Source organism: Dioscorea cayenensis, chromosome 20 (genome assembly GCF_009730915.1).
Source record: "Dioscorea cayenensis subsp. rotundata cultivar TDr96_F1 chromosome 20, TDr96_F1_v2_PseudoChromosome.rev07_lg8_w22 25.fasta, whole genome shotgun sequence".
Lineage (NCBI taxonomy): Eukaryota > Viridiplantae > Streptophyta > Magnoliopsida > Dioscoreales > Dioscoreaceae > Dioscorea > Dioscorea cayenensis.
The window spans coordinates 30,247,493-30,275,482 of record NC_052490.1 but is presented as its reverse complement, the minus strand read 5'-3'; the positions used below and the strand labels follow the sequence as shown (position 1 = coordinate 30,275,482).

At 38.6% G+C, this 27,990-nt stretch overlaps 5 protein-coding genes and 1 pseudogene across 7 annotated transcripts; 4 read left to right on the top strand and 2 right to left on the bottom strand.

Annotated features, from left to right (window-relative positions):
* The first annotated feature begins 2 nt into the window (after positions 1-2).
* On the top strand, positions 3-3,354 carry LOC120251422. The gene is made up of 4 exons (XM_039259943.1): positions 3-969; positions 1,059-1,879; positions 1,962-2,798; positions 2,842-3,354. Exons 1-4 carry the CDS (start codon positions 3-5, stop codon positions 3,352-3,354), a joined length of 3,138 nt encoding a protein of 1,045 aa, XP_039115877.1.
* Positions 3,355-11,781: 8,427 nt separating this feature from the next.
* On the bottom strand, positions 11,782-13,224 carry LOC120251767 (transcription factor MYB61-like). Its single transcript, XM_039260411.1, has 3 exons — positions 12,847-13,224; positions 12,623-12,752; positions 11,782-12,530 (listed from the first exon to the last, which is right to left on the bottom strand). The coding sequence occupies exons 1-3, from the start codon at positions 12,977-12,979 to the stop codon at positions 11,984-11,986; spliced, it is 810 nt and encodes a 269-aa protein (XP_039116345.1). The 5' UTR covers positions 12,980-13,224; the 3' UTR covers positions 11,782-11,983.
* A 3,116-nt stretch (positions 13,225-16,340) lies between these two features.
* LOC120251097 lies at positions 16,341-17,811 on the top strand. 2 transcript variants are annotated; one of them, XM_039259639.1, is made up of 3 exons: positions 16,341-16,447; positions 16,959-17,201; positions 17,569-17,811. In XM_039259639.1, exons 1-2 carry the CDS (start codon positions 16,426-16,428, stop codon positions 17,198-17,200), a joined length of 264 nt encoding a protein of 87 aa, XP_039115573.1. In that variant the 5' UTR covers positions 16,341-16,425; the 3' UTR covers position 17,201; positions 17,569-17,811. The 2 variants fall into 2 exon arrangements, with proteins under 2 accessions (XP_039115573.1, XP_039115572.1); XM_039259638.1 differs by having other exon boundaries at positions 17,562-17,811.
* Positions 17,812-17,882: 71 nt separating this feature from the next.
* Positions 17,883-20,840, top strand: LOC120251095 (IQ domain-containing protein IQM1-like). Its single transcript, XM_039259634.1, is given in 11 exon segments — positions 17,883-18,240; positions 18,386-18,831; positions 18,927-19,041; positions 19,120-19,185; positions 19,318-19,406; positions 19,504-19,591; positions 19,666-19,803; positions 19,893-19,985; positions 20,047-20,148; positions 20,226-20,270; positions 20,273-20,840. Coding segments are annotated over 10 exon segments (1,554 nt in total). The 5' UTR covers positions 17,883-18,240; positions 18,386-18,469; the 3' UTR covers positions 20,729-20,840.
* A 182-nt stretch (positions 20,841-21,022) lies between these two features.
* LOC120251096 (protein IQ-DOMAIN 1-like) lies at positions 21,023-22,610 on the top strand. Of its 2 annotated transcripts, none has more exons than XM_039259636.1 (5): positions 21,023-21,216; positions 21,317-21,493; positions 21,567-21,797; positions 21,906-22,019; positions 22,103-22,610. In XM_039259636.1, the coding sequence occupies exons 1-5, from the start codon at positions 21,151-21,153 to the stop codon at positions 22,553-22,555; spliced, it is 1,041 nt and encodes a 346-aa protein (XP_039115570.1). In that variant the 5' UTR covers positions 21,023-21,150; the 3' UTR covers positions 22,556-22,610. The 2 variants fall into 2 exon arrangements, with proteins under 2 accessions (XP_039115570.1, XP_039115569.1); XM_039259635.1 differs by having other exon boundaries at positions 21,311-21,493.
* A 94-nt stretch (positions 22,611-22,704) lies between these two features.
* LOC120251099 lies at positions 22,705-26,824 on the bottom strand (annotated as a pseudogene).
* Positions 26,825-27,990: the final 1,166 nt, after the last annotated feature.

Here is a 27,990-nt window from a genome sequence, read left to right as displayed (position 1 = left end):
ATATGACGGAGGGCATGATGACAAGGACACGAGCGATAGAGGAGACCATCTCTCAGCTTATCGAGCGTCACGATGCTCTGCTGGCGAAGATGGAGAACTTATGTGGTTCCGGCCAACAGCATGCCGACCTCTTTGACACCATCCAGAAATCTTTGGCCACTCAACAAACGGTGATGACTGATATGATGTTCAAGCTCTCAAAGATTGAGCGGGGCGCTTCACCCCCTCTTCTTCCATCTCCTCCGGCATCTCCAGGTTCGGGGTTCCACCATCATCTGCAAGCTGCGACCCAGTCAAGCCACTCCGCGCAAGCTGGGCTGCGTCTACCTAAACTGGAAATACCCCTTTTCTCAGGTGAGGATGTCCTCTCTTGGATTTTTCAAATAGAACATTTCTTCAGTCACCATACCACACCAGAGGACCAGAAAATTTTGATTGCTGCTTTCTATATGACGGGAGAAGCACTACAGTGGTATCATTGGTTGTTCGCCACCGAGCAGTTGACGACTTGGGAAGCCTTTGTCCGCCTGGCGGAGATAAGGTTTGGGCCATCCAAATTTATTAATCGCGAAGCTCGTCTTTATAAACTTAAGCAACAATCCTCTGTCACTGCATATATGTCTGATTTTGAGTGCTTATCCACGAGGATTATTGGGCTGCGACCCAGTAGCTTGTTGAATTGTTTCTTATCCGGACTACGCGACGACATTCAGCGCGAGTTATACATCTTGCGGCCAGAGACGCTTGAGGATGCCATGGGGCTAGCTAAGATCGTGGAAGATAAGTGCAACGCAGTCAGGGCTGCTTCTGGGCCACAGCGTTTGCCCTTCCGGCCCCTTAATGTCGCTCATGTGGCAAATACACCCACTGGGTCACCGCGAATACCAGCAACCTCGCATCCTATTCCAATTAAGCGGCTTACCCCGGCCGAGATGGCTTCTCGGCGGGAACGAGGGTTGTGTTTCAATTGTGATTCTCCTTTTACTCGTGGCCACCGTTGCAAAACCCCCAATTCTTATGCCTCCTGGTTGATGATGACGAGCAGTTCCATGGTGAAGTTTTAGAGCCTGATTCACCCACGTTAGCGATAGAGGCCGCATTACCGCCTGACGAGGCAGCAGCGGGCGAGGTACCCTGCATATCTTTTCATCCACTCGTGGGAGCTTTAGTTCCCTCGACACTGAAACTTGCTGGAAAGATTAATGGCAAAGTGGTGACTGTGTTGATCGATGGGGGATCAACCAATAACTTCCTTCAATCACGGCTGGCGTCACACTTGGGATTAACTGTGCAGGCCGCACCACACTTGAATGTCACTGTTGGTAATGGCGCACAGCTCCAGTGTGGGGGTGAATGTCTTCAAGTGCCGCTACAGCTTGGCGAAGCTATCTTCCCTGTTGATCTCTTACTCCTTCCGGTGTTTGGGGCTGACATTGGCTTAGGGGTTCATTGGCTTGCCCGACAGGGGCCAACCCTGTTTGATTACAAAGAACTCTGGATGGAGTTTGTTCACAATGGTGAGCGTGTTCGATTGCATGGAATGCCTAACATTCGCGCTGATATTACTTCTCCAGTCTCACTGAGGCGTGATGCTCGGGGCCAACAGGGCAGTCAATATTTTCATTTATCTGTCACCTTGACCGCGGATTCTGATACTACCCCAGCGTCACTAGCGAGTGTTGACAACACGGCTCCCAGGGCCTTCACTGACAACCTGCATACATTACTGATGTCTTATTCTGATATTTTTGCAGCTCCTACTGGTCTTCCACCCGAGCGGGAGTTTGATCATCGTATCCCTCTCCTAGCTAACACCTCCCCGGTGAACGTGCGACCTTACCACTACCCACATTATCAGAAGACTGAAATTGAACAGTTGGTCGGTGGAATGAAGAAAGAAGGGATCATACGACCGAGTACAAGTCCGTTTTCTTCGCCGGTCATCCTTGTCAAAAAAAAAGGACGGAACGTGGCGATTCTGTGTTGACTACCGTGCCTTGAATGCGGTTACCGTCCGTGACCGTTTTCCCATTCCGACAGTAGAGGAGCTACTTGATGAGCTCGCTGGTGCTCGGGTGTTCTCCAAGATGGACCTCCGCTCGGGTTATCATCAGGTCCGCATTCACCCCGCCGACATTGAGAAAACGGCATTTAGGACGCATGAGGAACATTACGAATTTCTTGTAATGCCCTTTGGGCTGTCAAATGCTCCATCATCTTTTCAAGCTTTGATGAACTCTGTGTTTCGCTCTATGTTGCGCCGATTTATGCTGGTTTTCTTCGATGATGTTCTCATTTATAGCCCTTCTTGGATGGAGCATCTGCAGCATCTCCAACAAGTGTTTGATATGTTTCGCCACCACAAGCTCTCTGCCAAGTTGAGTAAATGTGAGTTTGGGTGCACCAGCTTGGGGTATTTGGGGCATCGTATTTCTGCTGAGGGAGTCATTGTGGAATCTGAGAAGATCCAAGCAGTCCAAGATTGGCCCCTTCCCTCCAATGTGCGTCAGCTGCGCGGATTATTGGGTTTAACCGGTTATTACAGGAGATTTGTTCCGCAGTATGCACGAATTGCAGCTCCACTGACTGACTTGCTTCGAAAACAGGCCTTCATTTGGACACTTGCGGCAACCGCTGCATTTGAGGCGCTCAAGCAAGCACTCATCTCCACACCTGTCCTTCATCTACCCAGGTTTGACAAGCCCTTTGAGGTACAGACCGATGCCTCCGCAAAGGGAATTGGAGCAGTGCTTTTACAAGACCAGCACCCCATTGCTTATTTCAGCAAGGCTCTCACAGTATCTATTGGGAGGTCGTTTTGTCATCTATACGGATCATCAGAGCTTGCGATCTCTCGTGCATCAAACGATTCAAACGCCTGAGCAGCATAAATGGCTTACTAAACTTCTTGGCTTTGAGTTCGACATTGTGTATAAACCCGCAAGCAGTAATCGGCATGCCGATGCTCTTTCCCGTCTTCCTGGTGATGAGAAACCCCAACTGGCTGTTACGGCTGTTACCCGACCGCTCCCGGCATTGTGGCAGGCCTTACAGCATGCTTACAAAGAAGATCCGGCTCTGAATTCTTTATTGGAATCTATTCAGCAACATTCTGCAGAATATCCAGATCACTCCATTCGAGATCAGGTGGCCCTTTTTAAAGGACGAATTATGGTGCCATCCAATGGACCCTTACAGCAGCTCTTGATATCGGAGTACCATAATACCCCAGTAGGAGGTCATGCCGGAATTCGTCGAACATATCATCGACTGGCAGGTACTTTTTTCTGGCCAACTCTTAAACAAGATGTGCGTGACTATGTCATCGCTTGCGAGAATTTGTCAAAGCGGTGAAGCCATTTAATCGGGGCTCCTCAAGGGTTGCTATCGACCTCTTCCCATTCCAGGCAAGATCTGGGAATCAATCTCCCTGGACTTCATCACACATCTTCCGTCCTCAGCTGGCAAGACTGTCATCCTCGTGGTGGTAGATCGCTTGTCCAAACAAGCACATTTCAGTGCATTACCATCACATTTTACAGCTTTACAAGTCGCCGAACTCTTTGTGCGTGACATCATACGCCTTCATGGTGTTCCTGCCTCGATGATTTCTGACAGAGACCCGTTATTCATGAGCCAGCTTTGGCGAGAATTATTCAGGTTACAGGGCACTCAACTCTCTATGAGTAGTGCCTATCATCCCGTAATCGGATGGCCAAACCGAGATTGTCAGCAGATACCTCGAGGATTACCGCGATTGTTTTGCTTGGGTGATCATCCCAAGCGAGTGGTACCACCCTCTTGGCTCGGGCCGAGTGGCATTACAATACGGCTTATCATTCTTCCATTCAAATGTCTCCTTATGAAGCCGTCTATGGTAGAGCACCACCTACACTATTGGATTATGTAGGGACGGACACGACAGTGGATGCTGTTCATAGTCTTCTGTCTGATCGCAATCATGCTCTTGCTACTCTCAAGGAAAATCTCCGCCGAGCCCAAAACCGTATGAAGAGTCAAGCTGATGCTAAACGCACTGATGCTTCTTTTAAAGTGGGAGACTTGGTCTTCTTGAAGCTCCAGTCATACCGGCAACGGTCACTCACTCAACAACCGTCTCACAAACTATCCAAACGCTTCTTTGGTCCCTTTCAAATCCTGGAAAAAATTGGCACCGTTGCTTACCGCCTCAAATTGCCAGAGATGGCACAATTGCATGATGTTTTTCACATTTCGAAACTCAAACTCTGTCGTGGAGATCCATCCATTCAGCAACTTCCACTACCGACGGAGTTCAAGGAGAATCAGCCGGTTTTCAAACCACTAGCTGTTCTGCGTTCCCGTTTAGTTCTCATCCGGGGACAACCGGTGCTGCAACATCTGGTGCAGTGGGAGCATCATTCAGCTGTCGAGGCCACTTGGATAGCTGCACAGGATCTTCGTCGGAATTTCCCAAATTTTCGACTTGAGGACAAGTCGGGTTCGGAAGGGGCGGCTAATGTAGCAGTCAATGAGGATCAGGTGGAGCAAGTGACGGTCAACAAGGAACGGGCTGCCAAGGATATGCTAGTCAACAGTCAACAAGACAACAGGCTGCAAAGGAGCAATCGTAGGTCGACAGCTGTAACGCGTTTTGGGGATTTTATCATGGGATGAAGCAAAGGAATTACAATACAATTAGTATACCGTATTGATTAGAATGATTGTAATCCTTAACTAATAGCTAGTGGTAGCGTGAGGCACAAGACACTAGTAGTAGTGGTTGTATTGGAGTATATATTTTGTTAAGCAAGAGAGTGGTGGGCAAGCAGCCTATCATCCATCTTTTTCTCTTTCTCTTCCTCTCTCCCTGTCTCCCTTTTCCCTCCTCTTTTCCCTGCCTTTTTCTCTTCAGATCTCATCAAAGGAAAACCCTAGCCGCCACAGAGACCCTACATAATGCCTGGCCCATTAATGAGCTATAAACTTGGAGTCTGGTTAAGTGCATGGAAAATTACTATTGAACCCATTTGCCATAGTGTCCCTAGGGAGGGTTTTTTTTTTTTGGAAAAGAGGAGCAGGGCGAACCCACTGAGAGCCCAGGGGACGTGCACAAGCCTCGGTGGAACAAGTGGGGGACGGGGACCGCCTCACATGGGCGCTGGAACCACCCATACACAACCACTATTCACAACTCCCAGAAATGTGCCCTCAGCCGAGAATCGAACTCTCACCACTCGGTGAGAGCTCTATCAGCGACCCGTGTACCAATAAACCCGAAAGTCGTTGGCCCTAGGGAGGGTTTTGTATGACCCCTTGTTGTAAATTAGGTAAGCATAAAATTAGGTAAGCATAAAAAAAACAAAAAGATAAAATCACCCATTGGTTTCGCCCAACTGGTAAAAGTTTGGCTTAATTAATTAATCAAGTAGTTTTCTAAGTTTAAATTTATATATATATATATATATATATATATATATATATATATATATATATATAAAAACCAATAAGTTAAAAACCTAAATAAATAATAATCACTTATTATTATTATTATTATCATTATTATTATTATTATATATTGATATAAATGTGTGATGAAAGAGATCATTAAATAATATTGTCAAATTATATATATAAATATATATTTTTATATTTATGTTAACATTATTTTTCATTTGTCGTTGTTTTATTGTTTTTTTATTGGTGTCATTGCACGAATATTTCTCAATATTTTGAGTAGTCCTAAGAAAATATTTTTTTTGGTTAATATTTAAAAGCATTACTATTCCAATATATATGCATAGGAAATGAGTTAATTTTAAAAAAATTCATAAATAACTATAGAGATGAGCACAGAAAATTATCTTGTATGTCCCCAAGCAAGTAAGATTCCTAATATACTCTTATAAAAATTAATTTGTGTAAATATCCTAATGTTGAAAATCAACTTAAAAGTTTTAGAAAAAAACATATATATTTACTCTTGATTAATATATATATTCTCTTTCCTTCTTCAAAATATATATATGAAGATTTAAAAAAAAAAAGAGTAGTTTGGGTTTTCCTATAACCTTTTTTGTTAGTTGGTTTAATGAGTGGAATATATATTACATGCATGTACCTCTGAAAAAATATATATATTTTTATGAAAATTTCATCAGATTAAGGTACTTCTCTCATGCATGTCTTTTCTCTTACTGCAAACCTGCAACCAAATCACTCAATATTGATTTCATTTGTCCATATATACATCTCCTGATCCTCAGTTGCATGCTTTACTTGCTACTTCAATTTGTCTGGCTTATTCATTGTCCATATTGTTGTGAAATGTAGGACTGGATATAGCGATCACGCATGACAAAAATAAATAAGAATAATCTTTGAAAAATAAAGGACACAAAGATATTACGTGGAAAAACCCCTAAATAATTAGGGTAAAAACCACGGGCGAGGATAGAAGAAATTCACTAAGTGGGAAAATTTCGGAAAGCTACAAACTCTCTCAATAATAAGGAGAAAACCAGTATCCTCTCTTATCTTAGGGAGAATAGACTAACTCTCAAACTATTTTCTCACACTTCTCACCCTTCTTCTCTCTCTCTAACTTCCTCACTCTCACTTAGTGTGTCTTAACAAATGTCATGGGGGTTTATATAGCCGCCCTTCACCAAACAAACCAAGAGCTAGGGATCATTTTGATCCAGGGCTCCATGATGATGGGGTAGGTGGCACCTACCCCCAAATAATAAAATATTCCCCCACTAACTTTCTCTTCACCTACCACCGAGTCATTACAAAGAAGGAGAAATGACATCCTTGCCCTTCCATGTTGATGAAGAACATAATTGGCGTGGGCGATCAACAATTGGTATGGGGCGATCAACAATTCTCCCACTTGAAGATTTGATTAAAAACAATCGGATCTTCACACCATTCTTTCTACCTTGCCATTCTATGTTGCTTACGTCTCTGTCAGACCACAAGAGGATCGACTCCAAATGAATCTGTCAGCGTTGATTGCTTTTGTCATGAAATACGCTAGGTTATCCTTGGTATGAATCTTTTTGCATGTCCACTTTGTACCTTCTTCTACTTTCTCACGAATGAAGTGGTGCTTGAACTACGATATGTTTGGTCTTTTGAATGAAATCTTTGGATTCCTTGCAAGATCGCAATGCACTCTGGTTATCACAATATAGAGTGATGTTCTCTTGTTTGTGCACGAGTTCTTCCAACACCATCTTCGACCACACTCGCTTCTTTCTGCGGCTTGTGTAGGCGCCAAATACTGCCTACGTCGTTGATGTAGCCACGGCATTGCGATTTTGAAACCCAGCTCACGGCTCCTACGCTTGAGTGTGAACACATATCCGATGAGTGGATTTGCTTTTATCAAAATCACTGCATAATCGAGCATCAACATATCGGCTGACGAGTAAAGTCGATCCCCTATAACATAATGCAACATCCCGAGGGTTCCCTTTATATATCCGAGAATCCTCTTAACAACATTCCAATGCTCTCGACCAGGATTCACCATATACCGACTTACCACTCCCAGCTGCATGTGCAATGTCCCGGGTCTTATACGGATCATGGCGAACATTAGGCTTCCCAGCACGATGCATACGGTACTTTCGAGACATCTCCATCCTCTCGTCTTCACATCGCTAGGGACACATACTTGAGGATAATTTGAAATTAACGAGAAGTGGGGTAGAAATTGGCTTACTGGTCTTGCATGTTGAAGCGTCAGAAGATCTTCTTTAGATAAGTCTTCCGAGAAAGCCAAATCTTCTTGTTATTTTACTGTCTCGGTGAATTTGCATCCCTAGAATCTTGTTTGCGGTCCCCAAGTCCTTCATTTCAAACTCCCTAGCCAATTGTGCCTTCAACTCCTTGATACGATCTTTGTTGGGGCTCAGTTACCAACATGTCGTCAACATCACTGCAACAAGAAGAGCGAAATCTTCTTCTTCAAACCTCTTGACATATGCACAAGGGTCTGTATTGAATCTGCTGTAACCAAGGCTCATGATGAAGGAATCAAATCTCTTGTACCAACATCTTGGCGCTGCTTTTAGACCGAAATGCAGATTTGTTCAACTCGCAAAACCAAGTTCTCTTTACTTTTTCTTCAAAACCTTCTGGTTGGAGCATATAAATTTCTTCTTCAAGATCTACATGAAGAAATGCAGTTTTGACATCTAACCCCTTTCAGCTAGAGTCTAATGTAGCACACATCGCCCGGGACTACTCTGGATCGTTCTAAGTCGAACCACGGTGAAAATATTTCGTTGAAGTCGATACCTTCCTTCCCGAGCATATCCTTTTACCACCAGTCTAGCACGATAACGATCTACTTGATCATCACTGTTGCGCTTGATCTTGTAGACCCATTTGTTGCCGATGGGCTTTCGCCCTTGTGGTAGTGACACCGCTCCCATGTCCCTATTTTTTATGAAGAGCTTCAATTTCTTCTTCCATTCTTTCGCCATCCACTCGAGATGCATCCGAATTGTTCGAGTGCTTCTTGAAGAGTTGATGGTTCTCCATCCCTCGGTTAGAAGACGATGTAAGCAATGTTACCCTCCATAATATAGTCGAGAATGCCAACTTGGTGCCATTCTTGTATGCGAGTTGACCGCGAACCACGGGACTTCAGATTCAGCTGGCTCTTGTACCTCATGCTCTAGTGTAGCTTCAGCTTCTTTTTCTACCCTGTACAGTTGTAGTCTCTGTGCTTTCTTTTTGAAGTGCTTTTACCATCTACTTGCTCTTGTTCTTTGTCTTCCATGAAGATAACATCCTCGCTGATTCATAACCTTGTAGGGCGGTGGGATCCCACATCGCGATACCCCTTAACACCATCGAGCATATCCTAGAAACATACATTTTTCCGGATTTTGGATCCGACTTTGTAGTTTTCCTGGGTATTGTACATTACATACACGGGACTTCCAAATATATGAAGGTTTGAATAATCAATCGGCTTACAGATCCACATCTCCACTCGGTGTCTTCAACTCAATTGCGCTGATGGAGCCCGATTCACCACATAACAGGCGGTGCTGACTGCTTCTGCCCAGAACTTCTTGTCTAAGCTTGCAGCTCCCCATCATGGCTCTTGTTCTTTCCAACGAGTCCTGTTTCATCCGCCTACCACTCCATTTTTGTTGAGGAGTGTATCTCTGAGTGAGCGCCTTTTTAATGCCTTCTTGTTTACGGAATTCATCAAATTCTTTTGCGCTGTATTCTCCTCCATTATCGGGTCCCTCAAGCACTTGATCTTTTTCTCCGATTCAAGTTCCACCCGCGCTTTGTAAAATCTGAAGACTTGAATTAAAACACATCAGCCTTCCTCTTGATAGGGTACACCCAACATCTCCTGGAATAGTCATCAATAAATGATACAAAGTAATTTGCTCCTCCCAGAGATGTAACTGGTGCTTGCCACACATCAGAGTGTACCAATTCTAGAATTGCTTTGCTTCTAGAATTAGATGTGTTGAACTTCAGTCGATGCTGCTTGCTCACAATACAATGCTCACAAAAGGGTAATGTTACCTTTGTGAGACCATGAAGTAGATTCCTTTCTGCAAGAATCTTCATTCCTTGCTCTGACATGTGTCCAAGTTTTCTGTGCCATGTCATTGTGCATCTTTCACTTGGATCACTTGTAGCAACTGAAGCTTCTCCTTCTTGCAAAGTTTCTCCCATCATCATGTATAGATTAGCAGCTATTTTTTCCCCCTTCATACATACAAGCGCTCCTCGAATTACCTTCATGATCTTGTTCTGGACTTCAATTTTGCAACCAAGATCATCAAGTTGTCCTATAGACAACAAATTCTTCTTGAGGCCCTCCACATATCGGACTTCTTTTTATAGTCCGAATCGTGCCATCATACATCTTCGGGTTTGATGGTGCCAATGCCAACGATCTCCAAGGCTTGATCATTACAGCTGTACACAGATCCCCTAGAGATAGGTTCATAGTGATGGAACCATTCTATTCGGGAGGTCATATGAAAAGTGGCTGTTGAATCAAGAAGCCATACATCGACGAAATCTTTTACTTGATGTAGATATCGCTTCACACACCATGGCTACTCCATCATCTCAAGTGTTTGCTAACATTTCCTCGAGGATTGGAATCCCTTTTTATTTAGACTCCAACAATCCTTTTTCAAGTGACCTTTCTTGCACGGTGGTAACACTTGAAAGTCTTCTTACTCCTTGATTTTTGATCTACCATGATTGTAGCTCCCCACTCGGATCCACGCTCGTTGATCTTCCTCTCGTCACCGTCGAGGCCTCCGCTTGTTGTGAACTTGCTAACTTGTCTTCCTTGTTCTTGCGTGACTCTCTTCCTCCGAGCAAAGCCCATTTGCTGAATGTTATCAAATACTAGGGATCGTCCGTGGAGGCATTGTTTGTTAAGTTGATGACGAGTTGATCATATGAATCCGGTAAACTTTGAAGTAGAATTTCGCAGACGTTCACTTGACTCTATCAGTATGTCCCCGATGATGTGAGTTGGGAGAATAGAGTGTTCGGTGTGTTCATGTGCTCTGTCGTTTGAAGTAGATTCCGCCATACGCAAAGTATAGAGTTTCCTCTTAAGGAAAATCTTGTTGTGGAGTGATTTGGCCTCGTCATAACTTAGTGAGGTGATCCCGGATCTCCTTTGCCGTCTTCTTCTCCCGCTATGCTTGATAGAACCCCCATCGCCAAGTGCCGGATGAAGATTGGCAATGGCGTTCCCGTCCATCTCATTCCACTTGTCATCTTTGACCTCGACCGGCCTTTCGGTGATGGCCGCCAAAGCGATTGTCCTTCCTCGAGATTGCCTTCATTTTCGGCTTCCACGGTGAAATTACTCCCGTTGAATTTTTTTCAATATCATACTTATCGCCATCGCTTCTATCACAAAGCGCTTCAAAGGCGAGAACTGGGTTCCTACAAAGGGTGAATAATAATCTAACTTATTTTTCCGATGTGGAGGATCCACTATTAGTGGCGACCACGAGCATACGATAAGTAGATATATATACACACCCTAAGTCTGGCTCTAGTACCACTTGTTGTGAAATGTAGGACCTGGATATAGCGATCACATGACAAAATAAATAAGAATAATCTTTGAAAAATAAAAAGACACAAAAGATATTACGTGGAAAAACCCCTAAATAATTAGGGTAAAACCACCAGGCAAGGATAGAAGAAATTCACTAAGTGGGAAAATTTCAGAAGCTACAAACTCTCTCTAATAATAAGGAGAAAACCAGTATCCTCTCTTATACTAGGAGAATAGACTAACTCTCAAACTATTTTTCTCACACTTCTCACCCTTCTTCTCTCTCTCTAACTTCCTCACTCTCACTTGTGTGTCTTAACAAATGTCATGGGGGTTTATATAGCCCTTCACCAAACAAACCAAAGTGTAGGATCATTTTGATCCAAGGGCTCATAATGATGGGGGTAGGGTGGCACCCTACCCCCAAATAATAAAATATTCCCCACTAACTCTCTTCACCTACCACTCGATCATTCTAAAGAAGGAGAAATGACATCCTTGCCCTTCCATGTTGATGAAGAACATAATTGGCATGGGCCAATCAACAATTGGTATGGGCCAATCAACACATATATATATATATATACATATTTTTATATTATATAACAAATATAGTGACTGCAGTGCATGTCATACACACCTCAAGCAGTTGCACCTTTAAGTAACAAAGATAAAGAGAGTTATATGAACAAATATGGGCACAACAAGCATGTCATGCAGAAGCTATCAGCAGTAGCATTATTAAGCAACTTCACTAATATTGGAGGTGCATATACACTCACATTCATTGCTCTAGTGACCCTATACAAGTAGCAAATTTAAGGTATCTCCATGTGACATCCTTATTCCAACATTCATATATATATATATTAACCCTAAACTAATAAAATTAATTTCTCATTTAATCCAAGAAATTAATACACATCAAGGTGCCCAAAATGGCTGCATGTAAGGGTTCATAGCAAGGTTACTGCCACAAGATGCTGATGCTAAAGAAGATGAGCCAATGAGCACATCCAGGTAGTCTGTAGGATTAGGGTAAGTCCTAACACTAGGTCCCATTTCTTGCAACACTGACAGAGACTGTAAAGCACTTGCATGATGGTCTTGAATGTCTGCAACCAGTGGAGGCAATTGTTTATCTTCTTGAAACTGCAAAGAAACTGATGAGTTTATATCAAAGATCACTGAAGAAGAGTAATTGTGGTTGTAGTACTGATTCATGAGTTGATGATCCAAAGGACAAGAACTTGTTGGGATGAAAAGGTGGTGATCAGAGGGTGAAAAGTAAAAGTGACCAGATGGATATGTGTTAACTAGTTGTGACAAGTCCTCATTAGGTGAAGTAGTGATCATTGTATTGAGTCCATCCACTGCATGAGACATGAGCTTCTTCTTTATAGTTGAGTTCCAGAAGTTCTTCACTTCATTGTCTGTTCTTCCTGGCAGATGTTTAGCTATCTGTGCCCATCTGCAAATATATATATATATATATACACATAACTATATATATATATAGACACTTACATATATATATATATATAAACATATATGAATATATACCTGTTGCCTAGGATTCTATGGAGTTCAATGATGAGAGACTCTTCTTGGTGAGAGAAGCTACCACGTTTCAAGTCAGGTCTGAGGTAATTGATCCATCTTAACCTGCAGCTTTTGCCACATCTTTGAAGCCCTGCAAGAAAGATTAGGGTTTTAGTTTTATGGTAAGAAGAAAGGCTTGCATGCACATGACATGCTATAGTGTTAGTATATATATATATATATACCTGCTAGTCTAGGAACAGAACTCCAGCAGCCATGACCATAGGTGGAGATATACTTAACAAGCTTTTCATCCTCTTCAGGTGACCAGAGACCTCTTCTGACCTTTTGTTTGTTGCAGCATGAGTGATGACCCATCTCCTTCTTCCTTAGTTTGAAACAGTACTGACTTGTTTTTCTTGTCTTGGAGAAACCCTAGGGTATACAAGCCAACACAACTTCCAAAAAGTTGGAAGAAGTGGGAAATGTTAGGCATAAGTACAAAAGAGAAACAGAAGGTGAAGATCAAGGAAACCCTAACCCTAAAACTTGACCTTATCTCTCTGATCTGCTAAGTCTGAAACCTCACTGCATAGAGAGACAGAGAGAGAAACAGGAGCAGTTGTGCTCTGAGTTGGTACTCTGGTGCTGAATTTAATGTGGATGGTTGTACCATGATGACTCATATGTGTAAAGGAGAGAAGCTTGCCAACTTGTTTATGTACCCTTGTTTAGGGTTTTGAGCTTTTTTAGAAATTTTTATGCTTCTATATATACAATACTGAAAAGTTATGGTAGTACTAGTGGTTGGAATAATTAACTAGCTAGGGTTTATATAAATTTAAGCAAAAGCATCTCATGTATATCAATAACTAAAATTTCATGCTTTTTTTTATTTAAATTACAAAATATTATTCACTTATGTAAACTAGGTTCCCATGTATTTTGTCAGGATGTTAGGTCTGCAACTGAAAATATCGACTTAATGAAAGATTTGTCCAAAAACATAAAAATCACCCAATACATAGCTAATGTGGGTCCAAACTTAATTGTGGGCATGTGACAGTATATTCAAAATATTAATATTTTGCCTTTTATTAAATCTTTTTCTTTGAATGATCGAATGCTTATACATATACATGAGATAACTCATTAAATTATGTTTAAAAAAATAAAAGGAAAACAAAAGAAAAACTAATTTCAGGAATTTAGAGGGTTTTATAGGCAAAAGAGAAACTGACGTACGTACAATCAGATCTCGAGGCAGAGAAGTGACTTGGACGCAATCTTGTCGTTTTGTGATCCATGTCTATTGGTGGGCCCATTCTCCCAACCAGATTATTTTAAATAATAATAATTTTTCTTAATTGATATGAGAGGTGACAATATTGTGGATATATAGATATATAGATTTAATTTTCATTAAAGGAACATATCTAGTGTGATTAGTTGTTAAGATTTTGAGCAACTATATAAATCAGTGTTGTTAAGATTTAATTAATTTACATGGTAAAGAGGAGCAGCCATGATGCTTTGACTCTTTTTTAGTGATAGAGATTTATTAATTTTACCAAATATTACATGTAGACCGAATAAAGTTTTATCATATGTATATCTAAAAAATTTTTTAAAAACCAAATCAATTTAATAAGTCCCTCTGCCATTCAACTCTGGGGAAAAAAAAAATCATCCTCCTCCAAAGGACCCAATGTACATTGCAACATTACATTTAAGTTTTGTTAATTGGACTAATTAATTATTTTAATCAATGTATAGATCATATTTGACTAATTGAACTAGACTTTACTTTTGCGTAAATTTTAGAACATGGCCTCTAATGTATTTAATAAAAACTAAATGAGATGTTTATTTGTTACTGTTTTTGCAAGATAACATGACTTATTATGATCACTTATGATAAACATGCATATTTTAACTTTACAATTAAGAACTTAAAAATAATGACAAAAAGCAATTAACAATGAAAAATAAATTAAAACAAACTTTTAATTTATAATTAAAAAAATGAACATAAGATTAGTTGTGTGGGAAAAATATACTACTTTTGAAATAGACTAATATATAGAAGGAAAAAAAAATAGTTAAGAGAAAAATATGGAATTAATTAGACATTAAATTAAAAAAATTAACACTTAAATTAAAAATAAATAAAGCTTTAAAATTCACAATTAGACCTCTAAATTTGGGAAGGCCTAAGGTCTTGTTTGGGTTTGTTTCTCAAAAAAGTATTTTTTTTTTAAGTTTAGTAGAAGTGCTTCTGGTAAAAGTGTTTTTCCAGAGTAAGTTAAGCATTTTTTTATATTTTGTGTTTGTATTAGCTTTTCTATAAAAATAAATTAAAAAACAATCTTTTTCAGAAGCTGCTCATGACTAGCTTTTGAAAAAAAAAAAAACTGTTTTTCTATTTTTTTTACAATTTCTGTTTTTGCAAAAAAACGAATACAAATAACATTTTTTGAACCCAAAAGTGTTTAATTTATAAAAAATTACTTCTTGGTTTTTCGAAAGCTGATCCAAACAAGCTCTAAAGCTATCATTGTAGTGGCGTTATATTTGAGCCACCCTACGAGCAACCTTCGCATACCATAAAAGCAACCATTTAGACAATACTTAATTTTAAAATAAAAATAAAAATAAAAATAAATAAATAAATATTTGCATGCACGCAAAAACTCCGTGCTATATAACTTACTAAAACTATAATTTTCTTATCTTCATGTAGCAAAATGCCCTACAAAGAAAAGGCCATCTCCTACTCCACACTAACTTAATCTATGAAATCAAAATGCTCAATGGTATGTGGTATTTTATGGCTTTTGGTATATGTTTGCCATTTAGCTACACTCATATGCATGTGCATGATGATTGATGACAACATGAAACTCATAAAGTCCAATCAACTCATAACGTGTAAATGTAGCCATGCATGCAAAACCATTAAATCATGGAAAAACAAGGCTAAAGACTCCTTAACGAACTAGAGATTCTATTCATATTTTTCTATATCAATTCTTTGTCATTTTGTTTCTTCTCCAACCTCTTGACTTTGACACTTCAACTTACTCATCTTCTTCAACATTATTTCAGTTTCCTTCTGCTTTATTTCATTATTTCTTATTTATTTATTTTTCTTTAAATTAAGGCTTATATATATATATATATATATATGAGAAATTGCTTGCTTTCTCATGGAAAACTGAATAACTGTTTATATATTCTTGTAAAAACTCAAATGCCTATATATCTCCATAAAAAAATATTTATTTATTTATATATTTTTATGGCTAAAAATTAAATTTCATATTTTATAAAAATATATAACATCTTTATTTTGTTTTTATTTTTTAAAAAATGAATGAAAAAAAGAGCCAACAATTTTTTGGTCTATTAATATTTAATTTTTTGTATAGTGTTTGGGTGACGAGAGAGGTTTGAATCTCATCTCAGCAAGTTAAAATCGACACATATATATAGAGAGATTAACTCTATACATCTACAAGTCCTTGATGAGACTTGTCCTTATATATATATATATATATATGAAGAGAAGATGACCAATATAAAGTGATTTTTTTAATTAATTATTAGAACAAGGGATATATAATTAAATATTATTTTTTATAAAAATATAAAGTGATTTTTTTTTAATTTTTTGTCAGATATGCAGGCAAAAAGAACCTTTTTTTTTATTCTTTTTAAAAAAGTTTATTTTTATTTATTTATTGTAAGAGATAAAAGAATCATTCACCAAAAAGAAGCCCTAGTTCTCAGGCAATCCATCCACACTCGTCTCAGGCTCATCAATGGAAGAAGGATCTCATTCAGGTTTCTCTGAAAAATTTGTTCTGTTTTCTTGTTTTCCATGTTGTTTCCTTTGATGATCTTCAAGCTAAGCTATCAAACATTTGGATGGTGATCATCTTGTTCCTTTGCTTTGCTTTTTAAATCCATTTATTGAGTAATTAAACGCCATTTTTTTTTTCTATTTAAATCTCATCAAAGTTCTCCAATTTTATTGTGATTCCATGGAACATTGCTGTATAATTGATAAAGTTTCAGTTTTTCCTTCGCCTAAACATTTCCATGGTCTATTTGAATCTATTGATTGAGTTGGTAGGTAAAGATGATTTTTTTTTTTTTTTTTAATTTAAAACCAATAATTGTTTTACCTGCTCAGTTAGTCAGTTCCATGATTTATCAATGGGAATTTGTGTTTAATTGATAAAGATTCAATCTTTTCTTCTCCCAAGCTGAGAAGCATTTAGCATTCATTTCACAATGTTTTTGGCCTGAAAGAATCTCATGGTATTTGCCTGCATTCTGATCAAATTTCTAGAAAAAGATGTGAAAGCTCCTAATATATTTGAAAGAGCGAAAGAGGAGATTGAAGCAATGGTGCATAAGAGCAAGAAACATGATAAGGAAACTCACGGAACGAGCAATGACATTGATGAGGATACTCCTGTCGACAAAGTTAAAGGTCCTGGTATTTTTGAGAGAGCCAAGGAAGAGATTGAGGCACTTGTGGGAACTATCCATCACAAGAAGGATGATCATAAGCAGCATTCAAAGGACTGAGGTGGATTTTCAAAATGTCTTCGTTCTTGTTTGCATAGTATAATCCTAGTAAAATCTTGATATTAAAAGTTTAATATCGGATGTTATGGATCATAGACCATGTAAAACTTTGTGGATTATATCTATGGAAATCTATTTTGGCTATGTATTACTCCTATTCTGTATTTCAATTCTGCAAAAGCAGGAAGAAAATCATGCTTGTTGTATACTCTGAATATTCTGAATGTTTTTTACTCTATTTTTCTGTGTTTGAGATTGAAAATTTTAATCTCGGGAAATATTAAAGCTCATAAATTTTCATGCTTGTTACATATGCTTTTGTTGTTTCTTAATCTGTTATTCTGCAATTTTATTGTGGCAGCAAGCAGTGATGGTAAAAGCTGAAGATCAGTTGGTTTTTTTTGAAGTATTCTCTCATGTAGATTGGATTGATCACAAAAATCATCGCAAACATGCAGTAACATGAAGCAGAGCAGAGAGGTGATCATCGTGTCCTCGATGTTTGTCCTTTGTACTAAATTTTGGGCCTTCCATTTTTAGTTTTATTTGTTAGTTTCATTCTAAACCCTGTAATTCAGTACAATGTTCAATTTAATCAACTTGGTTATATATTTGTTCTCCATTATGACTCCCATTCATTGCGCCATGTTATCTTGTGAGTAAATTTTGGGATGAAATATATAGGATTTCATATGTCTGTATTTCTTTTATGATAATAAAAAATATTATGAAGCATTAAATATATATTCTTGTGTCTTGACCACTATCTCTGTCATCCAACCAAAACCATGAGATTCAGCAAAGCCTTAAAAAAGGTTGAGAAAAGGGTGAAAAATAGTAAGTACAGCATGAGTGGTTGTGAACAAACAGAGGACATAGTTTATGAAATCAGAAACCAAAATCCAGAACAAGATCTGCTGACCACCCTTTAATTCATTCTATAAAAGAAAGATTAGAACTTGATCAAGGATTCATGGTGGTTTGAATAATTCAAAGGTCATCATCCAGGAAAACAAGGACAGCCTTTGACCATTGAGAAGGTGCCTGATCTATCCTTTTCCTCCTTATTATTGTTTTCTTCATCTAGGTTTTCTCTCATTGTTGTTCTTTCTTGCTTGTAATTGATTGTTCAGTCATGCAATACATTGTTCCAATTAGATCATATCATGACTTCCAAATTGCTAGGTATGGATTGAATTGATTGGAGCTGAGATTGTTGATATCTAAGTGTGGAATCGAAGCTGATTTGGTGAGAGAATTGAAAACAAGATGACATTGAGATCCTTGAGTAGTTCCAAACATGGTGATTCAAGGAATAAGTTGGTCTCTGATGGTCATGGTGGAGTCCTTGAGAAATCATTGAGCTTCAAGAACTGGGAAGCCGAACTTGAACGTCCACTTTCATGCAAAGACAAAGTGAAAAATGATAGCAGGACAGAACCACTTTCAATTAAGATCCAAAGAAATAACTTTGTGCTCAAAATCAATTCCCCAATCCACGTCACAGATTTTTCATCTCCGAAGCCTTTAAGTGAGCTAGATGCGGCCGCTGTGAAACTGCAGAAGGTCTATAAGAGTTACCGGACACGAAGAAACCTTGCAGATTGCGCGGTTGTGGTGGAGGAACTATGGTTTGAGTCTCAAGTCTTTGTGATCTTAATAGTGAAGTTTTTGAAATCGAAATGTATTATTACCATCATCATCATGTGTTTGTTGATGATCACAGGTGGAAGGCATTGGATTTTGCATCTCTCAAGTTGAGCTCGATATCATTTTTCAATATTGAAAAACCAGAGACTGCGATTTCACGCTGGTCGAGAGCACGGACGCGAGCAGCCAAGGTAATTATCCTATCTATCAGCTAATGCTTCCGATTTTGCCAAAATCATTAATTCTTAAGTTCAATTGACCGTTTTTAGGTGGGCAAGGGTTTATCCAAGGATGAAAAGGCTCGGAAACTAGCATTGCAACACTGGCTTGAAGCTGTATGTATACTTATTTTATTCCTGAGTTTTATAGGAGAATGTTCATTGTGAATTGTTGAAATTGTACACCATTCACCAGTTATCTTGGCTTCGGTCATGCTAATATGTTCAACGTATCTCATGCTTGTGCAGATTGACCCACGCCACCGATACGGGCACAATTTGCACCTATATTATGAGGTCTGGTTCGAGAGTGAGAGTACTGAACCGTTCTTTTACTGGTAGGGGGTTATGCCTTAGTTGTATCTTCCATTCGCCTTTCATTTGATTTAGTGAATTTGGTTGTCTTGATCATTCGTATTCTCGATGTATTTGAAGGTTGGATGTGGGAGATGGCAGAGAAATAAACCATGAGAAATGCTCAAGAAGCATGCTTCATCAACAATGCATCAAATATCTCGGTCCAGTATGTGAATCTAAGTTCATGTTGTCAGTTTTTGAATTGATTATTTCTTATGGATTTCTGATTTATTTCTGCAGAAAGAACGAGAAGCATATGAAGTTGTGGTGGAGTGTGGGAAGCTTAGGTATAAACAAAGCGGCACACTTGTAAGCACCAACAAAGGGTCCAAATGGATATTTGTTCTCAGCACTACCAGGACATTTTACGTCGGGCAGGTGCCAATCAAACATACCCTCGCCTTCTCAGATGTTTTTAGAAACCGGCCATTAATTCTATTTTTATTTGCCTTTGTGTATATAAACAGAAGAAAAAGGGTACATTTCAACACTCGAGTTTTCTGGCCGGAGGAGCTACAACTGCGGCCGGGCGATTGGTTGCTGAAAATGGAGTTCTAAAGGTATGATCTATAAATATAGAGAGTATATATTCAGTAATCGTCTCATCCATCTTTCCTGCAGGCAATATGGCCATACAGCGGACATTACCTCCCGACCGAAGAGAACTTCAAGATCTTCATTAGCTTCCTTCAGGACAATCAAGTCGACCTTGCCAATGTGAAGGTACATTGCTGTTCAAAAAGAAAAATAAATACTAAAGTTTCGGCTGATACTATAACAAAAAACTCTCATTCTTTCAGAGATGTTCAGTAGATGACGATGTAGAACCCTCATCAAATAAGAAGGACAAAAACCATTGATCGAGATGGCAAAGAACACAAAAGAAACAATGACAATTGAATTAATCACTTCCAAGGAGATCACTAAACCAACTCAAGATGAACTTGAAAACACAATCAAGGAAGAGACACCTCCTGCATTTGACTTCAGTCGACGCTTGTCATGCAAATGGTCTACTGGTGCAGGTCCTCGCATTGGTTGTGTCAGAGACTACCCTGCAGACCTCCAATTCAAGGCACTTGAACAAGTTAACTTGTCACCGAGAGTCGTGTTTTCACCGAAAACAAACAAGATACCGATTCCCTCACCGCGACCGAGCTCAAAGGTTCATCTCTCACCAAGGCTTGCATACATGGGCATTCCAACTCCACCAGTATCTCTAACTCTTCCTCAGAACAAAAGAAGGTTGAAATCAGGCATGTCTTGTGCCAACTCACAAGCAAATGAGCCAAAGATGAGATGAGCTTCATTTTTCTGCTGTAAAATTGTCATTCTGTTCTCTTTTTAACCTTTTTATCTGAAACCATGGTTTGTATTTTTCCAATGGAGAAATAATTTTGTAATTATAGCTCTCATTCTTTGTTTGTAGATATACTGCAATGAAATATATATATATATATATATTTGATTTATATTTCAATGATTGTTTTGCACGAATCTCAAAGCTGAATGAACAGTGTCGATTTTAGCACGCTCTCTGATTTGAATTTTGAATGTTAAACGGCATGTAAAAAATCCCACCTTTTGATCCCGGACCACTCTCCCCACTTCTTTCGCTCTCTCTCTTTCTCACGACCACCCATAACTCCATCTTCTTTTCATCAATCAATCAAGAAAAACCGGCAAAGATCTCATCTTTTCTCAAAAATCAAAGCATATCAAGCAATGGGTGGCACTTCCAAGTGGATAGGATCTCTAATTGGTCTCAAAAAACCAGAAAAATACCACAATGTGAGCACTTTTTCATCTCTCATCATTCCTTGTTTTCCAATGATCATCCTTTAATTTTTTTTTCTCTTGATCTTGTTCCCTCTTCTCTTCGAAGGTGAAGATGGGCCGCACTGGGGAGTGGAAAAGATGGAAGCTTTGGAGGAGTTCTTCACCAACTTCCGACACAGCCTCCGACGCTACATCAGTGACCACCGTCGCGGAGGTGGCCCGAGCTCCGATGAGAGATTTCAAGGAATGGGCTGCTATCAAAATTCAAACCGCATTCCGTGGATTTCTGGTAATCAATCAAGTCTTTGTTTTCTAGCATAAAAATCACAACTTTGGTTCAAAAATCAAGGATGAATTTGAAGGCAAGGAGAGCACTGAGAGCATTGAAAGGAGTGGTGAGGCTTCAAGCGCTGGTGAGAGGACAGCAGGTGAGGAAACAAGCGGCGGTGACGCTGAGATGCATGCAAGCGCTTGTGAGAGTGCAAGCGCGCGTGCGCGCTCGCCATGCGCGCATGTCCGCCGAGGGCCAAGCTGTGCTTGAGATGCTCCAAGCTCGCCATAACTCCATGGATGATGCCTTGAAGCAAGCTGAGGTTTTTCTTACTCTTATTATTAATATTGTTGATATTATTAATATTAATAATAATAATTATTATTATTATTAAATAAATAAATAAATAAATAAGATGGAAATTTGGCAGGAGGGATGGTGTGATAGTCAAGGGACATTGGAGGAAGTGAGAGAAAAGCTGGAGAAGAGGAATGAGGGAGCTAAGAAGAGGGAAAGAACAATGGCTTATGCTCTTTCTCAACAGGTGGGAATATAGTGATCATTACATTTATTGATGTTTTTCATTCCAAACATTGTTTTTATAATTATTTATTTTGAGTTTTGCAGCAAAGGAGGGCAAGTAAAACATGCACAAGTGTGAGGAATGAAGTTGAGGAGAATTACTGGGGATGGAACTGGTTGGAAAGGTGGATGGCAGCAAAGCCATGGGAAAACAGGTTGACGGAAAAGAGTAGTAGCCAGATTGATCAATCTGGGGATATGTTTTGTTTGAAGAATTTGGATTTTGAAACTCCTTGTTCAGTAAATATCAAAAAGAATAATGTGAGTACAAGGATTTCTGCAATACCAAGCTCCATGGATGAGGAATCGGTGGCGTCGATGAGTAAATTTAATCGAAGACCAAACTATATGAATTGCACTAAATCAATGAAGGCCAAACAGAGAACAAGGAGTAGACAATGTTCAATGGATCTTTCTTTCTCTGGTTTGGTTTCATCTGCTAAACTCTTGAATGGAATGCAATGGAATGAGAAGCTTACCAGAAGTTTGAACAATTAGTTTGAGGTGGTAATTGTGTATTGTTTGTTAGGGATTGGCATCATGTTGTTGTGACTTAGTTGCTGCAGGTTATTTGTTCTGTAACACTGTATTTTTGTAGAGTGCAATGCAGGTTTTCTGTACACATAATTATGCACAAAAATAACAGAAAAATAAATTGATCTTGAATATAATTACATGAATAGTTTTAAAGAAAAAAACAATAGAATCTGATAACAATTGCACAACTCAAGCACAGAACAGGGAGGAAATTTCATCACACTGAAGGAACACTGCTTCAGTTTATAGGTTCCACAAAGTAAAGAAAATGAACTTCTAATAATGAGTCCTCTCATTGCTGCTTGAAATTAAGGCTCTCAATGCCTTTGAGAGCGGACTCGTAGTTCCTGATGTTGGATGGGTGCTTAGGCTCCACAGTACCCTCAGTTCTTTGGACATTTAAAACCCTCTGAAAAGTTCCGGGGTTTGGATCTGTTATGCGAATGCGTGATGGATCAGCCTCACTGCTCATCATCACATCTCCGCTGCTTGAAACAGCAGCACGCCTTGAAGAACTGCTTGGCCGTCCCAAAAACGTTGAGCTGGATAACTACATGTTAAGTGCCGTGAGAGTCAGGAAGTGCTGGTTAACTACATGTAAAGTGCTGTGAGAGTGAGGAAGTGCGAAAAGAGAAACATGCTTAAATATGTGCATAGTGGCTCATAATTATCAGATGCTGTAACACATTTAATGATCACAAATATATTTGCCAGTTAAAAAGATATTATAAGTATACTAAGCCACAAAAAGTCAATAGTTGAAATATCTTTCGATAAAAACTAATTACCAGACAATTGTAAGAAAACAGCTACAGAGATGGACACAGATACACAACCTCTTCCTAGCAGATAAAACGAAGAAATATCAGATGGGTTCTTTGTGAAGATTTGGTACTATTTAACTTCATATGTCGAGAAGGGAAATTTCTATTAACAGATTCAGAAAAAACTAATAAGGACAACCATTAATTTGGTAAGATAGACATTATCGGCCACCAGCGTTGGCACATTAGCAAGACAAACATTCAATAAATAAATAACGGCACTCACAATAGCTTCTCTAGAGACAGCTGAATCATTTCCCACAGGATTCTTCTCCTTTGATAAGCCGACAGTGTTTGTAGCTGGGGCTGAAACCCGTCTCCGAGAAGGATCCCTTGTTGACCAACCACCTACTCTTCCTTCTTCAGCGCCTAGGGTAGAGATTTAAACAGGTAGTATTACTCTTTTGCAATTTAAAAAAAAAAATCCTTCAAATAAGATTTGCACCACAATCCAATCAAATAACAAGCACATCAAGTAGCATGATTCAGCTATTGCAGAAAATGTAACTCAAAGTCTTAAAGAAAATTGATGAAATCCATCTAATTGCAACAGGTATGATGATAGCACATGATCTAGAGGCACACGCACAAAAAAAAAATCGCCACAAATAGCAACAACTTTTATCACTGTCCACTTGCACTCACTTCAAATGAAGAAATTAAATGAATGACAACAAAAGTAAGTGATCTACCTGTCTTTCTATCGGCATCAGCAACAGCAGGGGGCAGCCCAGAGCTGGGTCCAGCACTAGGAGTCTGGAAAAATTTTAACTAGAAATTTGATACAACTGTGGAGAGAAGAAAAATATTAATGAAAACCCAGGATATGCTTACCATAGCTCGTGGAGGAGCACTGACAATCTGTGCCTGCTGATACTTCAAGATTGTCCAATCAAATACATAATCAAATTGAAAATCCTTGACAAAAAAAAGAAATGAGTAAATTTTCATAACAAAATCTGCTTTTCACAAGGTAAATTAAAGACCATTAGTTGTTGTAAGTTACAACATTGCTGGCATCACACAGAATATGGTAGACAGAACCTACCTTCACGGATAAAAAGGTCACGGAATATCCTTTTGAGATAAGCATAATCTGGCTTATCATCAAAGCGCAGTGAACGGCAATAATGGAAGTATGATGCAAATTCTGATGGATAACCTCGGCATAAAGCCTAGAGATGCATCCAAATTTAATTAGTAGGATAGCTAACAATTGTATAGCTTTCAAGAACAAAATCCAAACTATGATAGTAACAAGACTGTACCTCAACTGAAGTTGACACTTTCTTCTCACTTATCTTCTCATATTTCTGTTTCTTAGTTCCTGCTTTAAGACCCTGCCAAGGGAGACTGAATATGGAACAGATTAGAACAGAACCTGAAGTGATTTATGGAAACTGAAGGTTAGAACTGAAATACAAACCTTCCTCTTAAAAAGTACATAAGTACAAATCCAAGTGATTCTAAATCATCTCTCCTGCTTTGTTCTTAAAGCATTCACAAAAAAAAAAAAAACTTAAACTTGTCAGATATATGGCTTAGGGATAAGAAAATCCCACGACTTTGATGGTCCTGTTTAATCAACAATGCGCAACAAAGACTAGTGTTGCCCTGAATCAAAATCCTGAGACTAGTTCACTACATACCAATGCCAAGATGGGTGTTCATGCTTGCATATCTTGCTGTCCCTGTTAAGTTCTTGTTCTCTCTGCAATGTTCACAAAACTGTGAGGAAGCACACAAGAAGACACTCCAGCAAACAGGAAAAACAAGCAACACCAAACCCAAGAAACATATGCATGTTCTTTAGAGAAAACTGACATAAGAAAACAGATTTACATCCCAGATTCACATTAAACAAAATTTAAGTCAAGTTCAAACAGACAGTAGAATCTGGCAGAAATCTAGGTTTTGCCTGATGAGCTAGTTTATTGAATAAGTTCACCAAACTATGAAATTAAAATGAGCTTCAAGCCAGACTTAAACTCATACGACACAAGGTTGGACAGTAAAAAACCATAACGAATGACACGTATAAGTAGTGGAAAACTATAGGTAAATCTAATATTGGCATTTCTATTCCTTCTAATAAAAAGTTATCATACATCATAGATTGTACCAAATGACAAATAGATAGAATGTTAATAAATTAGCCAATATGATTTTGAGTAAAAAATTATGTGACAGTGACGACAGTCTCGCCGTATACGACAAGATCACACTAATTGTCCATTTCCACATACCTATATGGGATGTGTTGGTGCGTTGAAGTATCCCGGTACTTTTTTGCAAGGCCAAAATCAATAATGTATACCTAAATAAAATAAAAAGGAAATGAGCCATAAAATTTATCGAAATTATTTCAGAACCCTACATAAGAAAATTGAAGGCAGACTAAAAATACACCTGATTGGCTCGTCTTCCTAAACCCATAAGAAAATTGTCTGGCTTAATATCTCGGTGAAGAAATGATTTAGAATGCACAAACTCCAAACGGTTAATCTGCGAGAGAACAAAAAGTTAGAAAAAGTCTGGTAAAGGGCAATCTCAACAGCTATGCTACAGTATAAATGTACCATTTGATCAGCAAGCATCAAAAACACTCTTCAGTGATAGTTTTTCTGCTACAAAAAGTTGAAAAAGATCTTCAAGACTTGGACCAAGCAAGTCCATCACAAGGACATTATAATCTCCTTCAGGACCAAAACCATCTTATGTTTGGAATTCCAGCTGGAAAAACCAGAAGAAAAAGTTACAGAGTGCAAAAAGAACTACAATGTGCATCTAATCTTTGCATCACAATAAAAAGCAAAAAAACAAATTTTAAAAAAAATATATCCATTACTTCCTCCTTGGAGAATTCTGTACAGCTTTGATTCATAGAGCAACTGTGGATGCTTTGTTTTGAGATTTTCCTGGTATCAAAAATGTCAATTCCAACAATCTGATAGGTTACAATATGGAAACTAACTTCAAAATTATGAACACAAAATATTCCCATGTTTCCAAGGCCAAATTTTTCGCAGTATCCAAAGTCCAAACACAATGATTCACCACATACAATGAACAAACGATACAATCATAAAACGAATCAACTATAACCTAAAAAGAGAAGAAAGCCTTACAAGCTTTATGGCAACCTCTTCATTCGTCTGAATATTAGTACCTGATTATCCATCAAAAACAACAACAGATCACAACTCCCGATCAAAAACCAATAAAATAAAGCAAAATGGAGCCACAAACAGCAGAAAACCTAAATAGATCTCCCCAAAAGAACCGCTCCCAATCTTCCTTCCAAGCCTAAACTTGTTCGCCACGCGAGGCTCCATCACCGCACATCCACAAACCACAAGTCCAACCCCTCCTCAACCCCAATTCCTGCAACGAAAAACAATTTCTCGAAAAACCGCAAAAATCCCTTCCCTAGCTACCCTAGACCATCAAAAAAACCCCGCGATCGAGAAAAATAGGCACCAATTCAGAACAAAGCCCATTCCTCAATCGAAGAATTGAAGATCTTTGATGAATTTTTTTCTAGGGTTTCATGGGAGGAAGAGGAGGAGGAGGCGAAGCAGTGGAGAGCGGTGGATGATAAAGCCCGCAAAGCTTAAGAAAGAGAACAACTCGTCGTCTTCTCGCGGTTGACACTGTTCACGGGTTTTACTACGACTTTGGAACCTTCTGCTCAATTCCCGACCCGTTATGAACTGAACTCGGATTCGGGCGCCGTACCCGATAAGATCCGTTTCCGGATTCGGATCTTGTTTGTATTATTGGGTTTAAATTATTTATTATTATGAGTTTTTCAGGGTGACAAAGGGGACAAGACAGGTAAAAGGCCAAACGTCACATTCGGAGATTAGAGTCCTATTAAGGGAGGAAAATGACATCTTTCCACAAGAGATCCGTGAAACAACGAATAATATTATACTTTATGCACGTTACTGCAATAATATTGTCGACCCAGAAATTTGATTGAGTCTGCTCATCCATCATCCTTATAACATTCCACTACACCAAGTAGTGGTTGTTAGTATGAAGTTTATTAATATATAATAAAAATTCTCTCATATTAATGATTTTTATTCCATATAAAATCTATACATCTATACATATAAAGTAGCTGTATAATCTTGCTCACATGATGTTTCAAGGAATAAATTTAAATTTTTCTATAGCATTTAAGTTCTTATTTACATTACTTATGGTATTAATAATTAAAAAACTTTATTTATACATATAAAGTAAATGTATAATCTGCTCATAGAGTATTTCAAGGAACAAATTTTAATTTTTTTAATTACATTTAAGTTTTTATTTATATTGCTTATGGTATTAGTAATTAAAAAAATTCAATTACACTTATTTATTTGTATAATGAATGTCCATATGACCTTTGAAATCCAAAATATACAACAATTTCTTTTGTAAGAGTTGTTTAGTTATACTATTTTTATACATTATATTACCACGAGACTTTTCACAAAATTTTAAAACTCTGAAACCGGGAATAATACCTAGTTATGATTATTTTAAATATTCAGATTACCCACTTTCATAAAATAA